General features: G+C 26.8%; 1 protein-coding gene across 1 annotated transcript in view; it reads left to right on the forward strand.

Moving 5' to 3' along the window:
* LOC109862317 overlaps positions 1–5,872 on the forward strand; it is a 6,611-nt gene extending 739 nt beyond the window's left edge. Inside the window, exons 3-8 of the mRNA XM_020442342.1 lie at positions 61–166; positions 3,852–4,039; positions 4,282–4,584; positions 4,775–4,841; positions 5,050–5,103; positions 5,338–5,872. Of these exons, the coding sequence (XP_020297931.1) occupies positions 61–166; positions 3,852–4,039; positions 4,282–4,584; positions 4,775–4,841; positions 5,050–5,103; positions 5,338–5,445 (826 nt within the window). The 3' untranslated portion in view covers positions 5,446–5,872. The remainder of the gene's footprint in view (positions 1–60; positions 167–3,851; positions 4,040–4,281; positions 4,585–4,774; positions 4,842–5,049; positions 5,104–5,337) is intronic.
* The last annotated feature ends 3,067 nt before the right edge of the window (positions 5,873–8,939 follow it).

Genomic DNA, 8,939 nt, shown 5'->3' on the forward strand with positions numbered 1-8,939 from the left:
TAATAAAGAAGTAGATTCGATTATAAGAAAAACAGAAGTAACATGTTTGGTTGTACGCAGTGTGATACAAGAAATGTTCAGTAATTGGCTAGTTGCATTTAAGCAGTCTGATCCTTGGTTTGTTGAAGGTTTTTCGACATTTTATGGAGTTTATCTATCCGATCAGGTAATACGTGCATTTGTAATTCAGCTGCTTTTTTTCAGTATAAAATATTTAGAACTAAAGTGTATGGCATTCTAATACCATAATTATATAAAAAAAATATGTAATATATATGTTTATATATGTATACCATAAATATTTAATATGTACATATAACATAAATATTTAAACTAATGTAAGTACATACAAATATCGAATTTGGTTTTAGTTTAAGGTTTATTTCTTTTAAACAAAGTATACAGTGTATAAAGTGTATGTTTAATACTTCAATTTCAATGTGTGCGTACAAACAATAATACATATATGCAGATCGGTAAAACAAAAACTAATATGTATTAAATAGTGCTATCAGAAAGTTCGGTGAAAAATTTCACTGTCATACTTCTCTTTTAATTAATGTTTGTAGTATAGTATATAAAAGTTTTAAAACATTGTATTAATACTAATATGCTTATACTAAAAGTTTTTCTATTACTTGATACCAAAGACTTGATACTATAAAACTGTATTAATTTACCTCAGAGTAATTAACGTAGCTAAAATAGACGTATGTGTTACTTATACAAATTTTTGGTAGATTTACAATGAAACTTTACTGATGTCGATTGTGGTCCAGGCACGACGGGTAGATTTTGAATATACAGAAGCATTTAGTGAATATGATCTTTCGATGCAAAATTATACATTTCTTCACAACGTAACCTTTAATAAAATGTGGAAAGAGAAAGGTAAGTAAAACTGGTATTTATAATTTGTACTTACCTAAGTCTATCCCAATAAACTTGAATAATATTATTTACACTCTTAGTTTATATATCTTAAGAAAAAATAAACAATTAGAATATACAGTATAATTTTTGCGAAATCGTCATTGAAGTATAAAATACAGTTATTCAGTTATCAGTTATATGTACTTATAAAAGTTAATATACGTATATTGTTGTGATTATAACTTGATACTATTTACACATTCCAAATTATGTTTTAGCATTCATTATTTTTTATATGATGAATACTTTATTCCGTAATCAAGATGTTTTATATAACACTATTTTCGAGAAAGCGATAACTACATATAACACGTAAGTATGAAAGTTGTATTATACCAGTCATCATAAAAAGTAAGAAAGTTTAGGATTAAACAGTATTTTATACTAAACGTGTAGAAATTGTGAAATATTTATTTCATACTATTTAAGACAATTAACACCGATGTATTTTTTGTTTTGTTATCTGTTGTCATTAATAGTACATCAAGTGAGACATATAATGACCAGTCTGTTCTTGAAAATATATGGAACAATTTAATGTTTGTGCCGAGTATAAATGAAAACATCCATTTGAAGTATATAAATATACAAAATGTAATAACTTCATGGATAACACATGATGGGTATCCTGTGATACAAGTAAAACGTGAACATAATACACAATTTCTAGAAATTAAAATTCAAGATTGTGTTGCGTTTAAACAAAAGAACTTGTGTGCATATAAGTGGTGGATACCTGTAATCTATGTCAAAATATCGAAAAAAGCGTCTAGTACTAACTATGTGTACCTAAAACCAGACGGAAAAAGTATTTTTATTGCGAATATTGAAGCAGATGATTTTATTATAATCACAACGCACAATGGTAATACAAAAACAAAGATACGGTGAATTTTTTATTCTATTGATTTTGTATATAGTATATTCAAGCGTTTTGCTAACATTTTTTTTTATTAATAACGCACTTTGTTTTTTTGTTTATTTAAATAAATATTTATGTATAAACCAATTGTTGTAGGATATCGCGTCAACTATGATCATAAAACGTTAGAAAATATTGCTCTCTTTCTGGAAAGTGAACAACCTGAGATTTGGAATGTAAACGAATTATCTGACGTCACTTTAGCACACATTCTCGATGATGCTTTTTATTTCTTAATACAAAATACAAAGTATAATGTACATCCAGCTGCAAAAAATAATAATATAGAAATATTTTTTAATCTTGCAAGCAATATTATAGTTTACATGAAAAATTCGTACATAACCTGGTATCCTGTACTTACTGCTTTACAGTATATATCAAAGATTTTTCCGTATCCAGAAACTGCATTTATNAAGGTAAATATTACAATGCATTACAACAAATACATAATTGAAAAGCCAAAAGACCAACAACGGAATAATAAAAAACATCAGTGAGATATTTTTAAGACATTTTATACTAAACGTTTTTCTGCATCAATTTTTTTCAAGTCGTCCACAAAAACAAAACAATACATTAAAAATAATGCATAAACAATAGACAAAAGATCGTGAACATAGAAAACAACTAACACAGCAGTACAGTATAATTAAGTAAAAAACAAAACCTTGCAAATTGCAAATATGTAATAAGTAATTAGTATAAATTGAAGAAAATAGTACATCATTGTTACTTTGCATTTAAATATACAGAATGAAAAAAGTATCAAAATACTTGAGTATCTCAGAAAATATGTTTTACAGAAAAATGTTTCAGACAAAAGTAGTATAGTTTAAGGTTAAAAAGATCTATTTATTGATTGTATTACTGTGACTTTGGATTGCGCCGCCAAAGTCAGGTCAAGGTTACATCGATTTTTTTTAATAGACTTTTCTAGTTTTTATTGCTGATTTTTATAGTCTAACTCAAGAGCTTTCTACACCACTAAAAAAAGTTTATTTTCCTTAAGTAACCTTAAGTTCCTTTTTAACTTCTAAGAGTTGAATAGTAGAGTCCGCCAATACTTTTCCTACAAAAATGATTTTAAGCAAAACGTATTTTGTGATTTTCATGATAGAGAGAAATCACAAAGACCTTAACTTTTTATTCAACATAGTTTTGTTTGGATAAATCAACATTCGAAATGAATAAGAGAGATAAGCCAATACATCGTTACTCCCTACGTAGAATTCCGTAACTCCAAAACACAAATTTTAAAAAAGAGCAATTTAAAAGTTTAAAGCTTCATATAGTTTTCCTAGCTAAGGGATCTGTCGGTTTTAAAGTTTTACCTTACGTATGAATATTTGTTTTAAATATTTGGTGACCATAAAAAACATTACTTTCTAAATGTCACTATGCAATAAACTGAAAATTCGGTATGTGACACTGATGTAATTATACGTAGGAAGGTGACACCGTAATGATAATACCGGCAATATTCTAATATTCATCCCTTACAAGTCAAAACGTATTTGATAAAAATAAACTTTAATATAGTGGTTGAAAAAGCTATTAAGTTAGGCTATACGAATCTGCAGTAAAAACTAGGAAGTTTTATTTTATCAAATCGATGTAACCTTGTTTTGAACTTGGCGGCGCAATTTAAGATCACAGTAATACAATCAATAAAGATCTTTTTAACCCCCCTATATTACTTTTGTCTGAAATACATTTTTGTTTTGAAAATTTATACTTTTTGAGATATTCAGAGATGCTTCGGTACTTTTGTTTTCACTTTGTATATTATAAATGTGTTTTTTTAAAACCGAAAAAAGTGAAAAAATTTGCGCATATACATATGTATAAACAGTATTATTGAAACGTAACACTTATTAAATAAAAAAAAATAAATTGTCCATAAATAGTACTAAACAAAAAACTGCTAAATAAACTGAAGAATTTTAAATATATCATAAAATATACTATAAAAGTATATTTTTCACTTTTTCAGACTAAAATCCTTAAACTATTGAATATCTTTCTTGAGGATACATCACATAAAAACTTTTCTGAAAATAGTATCAGTAATCAGATATATTATGAAGTTGTAAAATGGACGTGTATTCTCGATGGTGTAAAATGCAAAGAACATGTTAATGCTATATTAAAGTGGCATTTAGAAAATTCTGTAAAAAACAAGTACGTCTTTCTGCTTTGTTCTTTTGCTAATAAAGTATTATATTGTATATTGAATAATTGTGACGTGAGTCTTGATGCAGTATTATAATATTGTAAGAAAAGTAAAAACTTGCAAGTAAATTATTTTGTAAAGAAACTTAACTACAAAATAATTACATATGTACTAACATAAACTATTTATATTATAAATTATAGTTTTATGTATACATATATTTATATACAATTATGTTTTTGAATTGTAGACTTTTGCCAAGTTGGCAGAAATGGATTTACTGCCAAAGTTTAATTTTAGAAAATGGTACGTTTGATACATCCGATTTGTGGCAAAACATAGAGAAGATATATTCAACTGATAACAAAAAAGAACAACTTTTTGAATTGTTATCTTGTTATGGACATAATATTGTGCAAATTTTACGTGAAATTGAAGCTAGTCTACTAACCAAAAGACAATCTGTTTATGTTCTTTTCGATAGTGTAACAAAATATTCAAAAAATGTTACATTATTAAATGGTATAACAAGCAGACTACACAATTATGCAAGGTAATGGATGTTCTGTATATAAAACTGTGTATATTTATACTGTATAGATAAATTTATTTTATATAGTTTGTATATTTATGTAAAGTGATTTAATTCATACATTGTTTTATCATACCATGTGTGAAAATATCTTGTATGTACATAAAACATTCTTGCACTGAGTATCTATTATTTGTGGTCTTTTTTATAGAGACAATCTACTTGCAGTTGTCACTTTTATTATTAACAACACGTATTCAGAGGAAAATCTTAAAAAGGTATAATATGTGACTTTTATCGTTTATTGTTGCTTTGAAATAAAACATATATGTGTATATTTAAAAACACATGTGTGTATTATAAGTATAATAATAAGGTTTATATATGTAGTTTTGTGTAGCATATTAAAACAATATACGTAATGTATAAAAATTCTGCGCAATATATGTCATCAAGTTCAGTGTTACTAACAAAAATTGTTTTTAGATTTCTGTAGGACTGCTTTATAATAACCTGATCGACATATATAATATAGAGAAGGTAAAAGTTATTATATAAATATAAAAATATAAGTGTTTAAAATAGTTTGTTTTGCATTAGTGCAATGATTTATACTTGTTTTAACAAATTTTTGTTTATTTTATTTCTGATACATAAACTGGATTTCTTTTGAGTGTATTTTCGTTTCTTTTACAAAACTGTATTTTACAGAATTCTCTGACTTGCAAAACTATGCCATAAGATGTTATGATAACTGTATTTTATTTGTTTTAGGCAAGATTCATGCTTGACATCATCATGAAGAAAGCTGAGAATCGTCGTACGTTTTTAAATAAAATAAGTAGTGCCATGGGTCACAAACCGCACGAATTGTTTAAGTAGTATATATAATTAATAAGATATTTTTTATGGTAGTATGCTTTATTTAAATAAAAAACAATATTCATGTATTGCGTTTAATACTAGAGAACCTTTTATATAAGAAAGCTTAATTCTTATTTTATGACACTACATAAGTATTTATTAATTATGTTTAAAATCGGAAGTATAGACTCCAGATTTTACTACATTTAATAATTTTTAAAGTAGTCATAAAATAAAGTCGAGTCTTTAGTAAGCTAACTAACAATATTGTATTTTATTTTACACAACTGTTAATATAAATAAATTTAAGTATAATCACAACTGCACAGAATTAAATATATATATTCATCGTACGCTATAGGAAAAACGCGATGATAAAGTATAAAACTGAGATGTAAAAAAAAAAAAGAAACAATCTGTATCAGACAAGATATATATGTATGTCGTAAAATGGCACTTTTATTTATGTACTTTTTAAACTGTAAATGATAACTTAGTTATAGTTTAATGTTTAAATGTATTATTTTTTTTTATTTTTTATGTTTCTATAAAGATAGTTTTTAAGAGTTACTTATAATAAAAATTAGAGTTGCAAAACTACTTTTTGTTTGTTGGTTTTCGTAAATCTTGTAGTTTATAGTAATACGAATATTTACAAGTAACTTCATATAGAAAGAGTTGTCGCAAAATATAATATTTGTTTCCAACTAACCAGCCTATTTACAACAAGGTTTTAAACAATAAATATCTGCGATAAAGCAGTATATAGTATACAAATTATGCTTTTGTGCATTTAAGAGTATTGCACGCGACACAATGTAAGTCGTAAGTGTTAGATGTGCAAAAGAAGTGCTTTTAATTTTTCGGTTGCGACTACACTTTTTTCACGTAATACAATGGCTTTTAATTATCAGTAGTTAATGAGTTTTTTATAATATCTACATGAAAAAATGCTATTTTTATATTTACTCTTCCCATTGACATGTCGCGCGCGTAGCAATTATAAACACGCAAAACTCTGTCTTAGGTAGATACACGCGTTTAGTCCGTTTTCACATCTTTAGTACGACAAATCTTAGTAATTATTGCAAATCTCGCACTGTTCAAACATTTCGAATCATTATTTTTTTTTTACCTGCCTGAACGAGTGTACGGCTACTGCTGTACACTTTGTATACACGTATATACAATGTGGACTATGTTATAATGTTACAGTATTAATCGAATTTACATCACTCATATCTTTAATGTCCACATGTAAGTTTTAGTAATTTGTTGCTTTTTCTTACCATAAAAGTTTCAAACTTTACACGTGAGAGTAACACTATCTCACTTAAAAGTTCAAAAATTACTGTGTTTTCTTTACAGATTTCAAATATAGATTTAGAGAATAAACAAATATCTTATATAAAACATTTTGTATATAAAAGTATCCTCTTACATAAAATTGTTAACAGACATTTTAAATACAATATTTCTATCATTATCTATATACGTAAGATACAACCGTAAGGTCGTTCTCTTCTACCACTCACACACATACGTTTACCTCGTGGTATGTATTTATTCTTTCAAAGCAAACGTCTGCTCCTTAGTTATCGATGATTTCTCGACACGGCAAGATTCGGCATAAATACGCATACGCGATACGTTTTAGAGCTTGTAGTACCAGTGTGCAGTATTTTCTGTAAGAATTTTAATTTAATGCGTTGGATATCAATTTGCAGAAAATGGTAAGATAATACGTTTTTCGTGTATATGATGATAAAGTAAATTGCTATGAAATAAAGATTCTGTTTCTAACCGTATGTTATATAAAACTCGGAATATGAAATGTCGGGTATAGATGTATTATCTCAAAAGTCTATTCTACTGGTATCGTAAAATAGAAACAGAAATAGAAATAATCAAATTTAAAGTCCTAATATGTTTATATGATATAATATGTTTATATGATAGTATAATATGATAAATAATATATTGTTTTACAATAAAATATTAATTTTTCATTAATGTTGTCTTGCACATTGTAAAATTCGAAAGTTTAAAAGTTATAAAAGTATAAAACGAAGAACTATAAAAGTTTCTCTACCTTAAAGTTGTGAGTCAAATTTTGTAAAAAATATGTATTACACAATTTATACTTTTGGTTTTGTATTTGTCTGCTTGTGTGTATATCAGATTGGAAAAGATAAGAAATAAATACTGTTTTGGTAGATATGTGTGATAGAACTATAAACATCATAGAATATTGAAAAAACGTACAATCCTATTTTAGTTATTCATCTCATAAAGATCTAAATTGTTATATTGAAAATTATACGCACAACATACAAGTACATACATCTACAGGTGTCAGTTATGTATTTAAATAAACCTATATTTTTTACTTCTTAACTAATAACTTTTTGTCTTATACTTGTGCTTTTATTTGCGTCAAAGTGTTTTGTCTACAATGTAATATAGTTTTATATATACAAACTTTGCAGACGCTGACATTTTTCGGACTTATATACTTTCTATTTGTCAACGAAATTACTTCTACCACTGACGATCTTGTGTCTCGTGATTCTACATGTGTAAAACCGATACAATATATTATAGATATTACTCCAAACGTACAAAACAATTCTCTCTATGTTGATTCTCATGTCGAACTGAATATTTCATGTGTACAGCAAGATATAAGAATATATTTCGGGCGTTATTGTAACGATAAATACAATATTTTTATCGATACTGATATTGTCTATGATAAGAATACGTATTTGTCATATTCAACACGTTTTACAAAAGATCGATTTATAGATATCAGACTCAGAAATCTGTATCAAAATAACTCTACAACTGAAGTACAGAAAATTAATCTCCATCGTGGAATATATCGGATACATAGAAAATATAATTGTAATTTAAAGAAAGTTGCAATGATTTTTTCATATGTAGATCAAACTAAAAAAGAAACGTACGTGAAAAAAATGTTAATCAGTAATTATTCTTTCTTTCATTTTGATGAAATAACATTTATACATTTTTATAAGTAATAAGTTCTTTAGAACATCAATTTTTTTATTCTATAGATATTTGATTTTACCTCGTATTCCTGCTGAATGGATATTTCCATATTGGGAAAATCCTGCAACTAAGGCCAAATTTACTATTCGAATTATCCATGAATACAGTACAACAGCTCTGTCACACATGCCTGGTGATAGAATTGTAGAAAAAAATAAGTTCTATACTTTATTTTCTATCACACCCGTAATGGTCACTCAATTGGTAGCAACAGTAGTCGTACCTTATGAATATGCCATACCTATTGTATTGTTTGATAATGTTACTCTAGCAACCAGGTTTGAAGTGAGAAAAGACATATTGTACGCCATGTTTCTTATAGAGGATACTACGATATTTCTGAGAGAAAAAGTAAAGGATGTCATAGTGGCCTCACATGTGCGTTATGTAGCACTTCCAATAAACTCCAGCTCTTACAATACTATAGTAACTACTGG

The sequence above is a fragment of the Pseudomyrmex gracilis genome, unplaced genomic scaffold (assembly GCF_002006095.1).
Source record: "Pseudomyrmex gracilis isolate BER0280 unplaced genomic scaffold, ASM200609v1 scaffold_10, whole genome shotgun sequence".
Taxonomy (NCBI): domain Eukaryota; kingdom Metazoa; phylum Arthropoda; class Insecta; order Hymenoptera; family Formicidae; genus Pseudomyrmex; species Pseudomyrmex gracilis.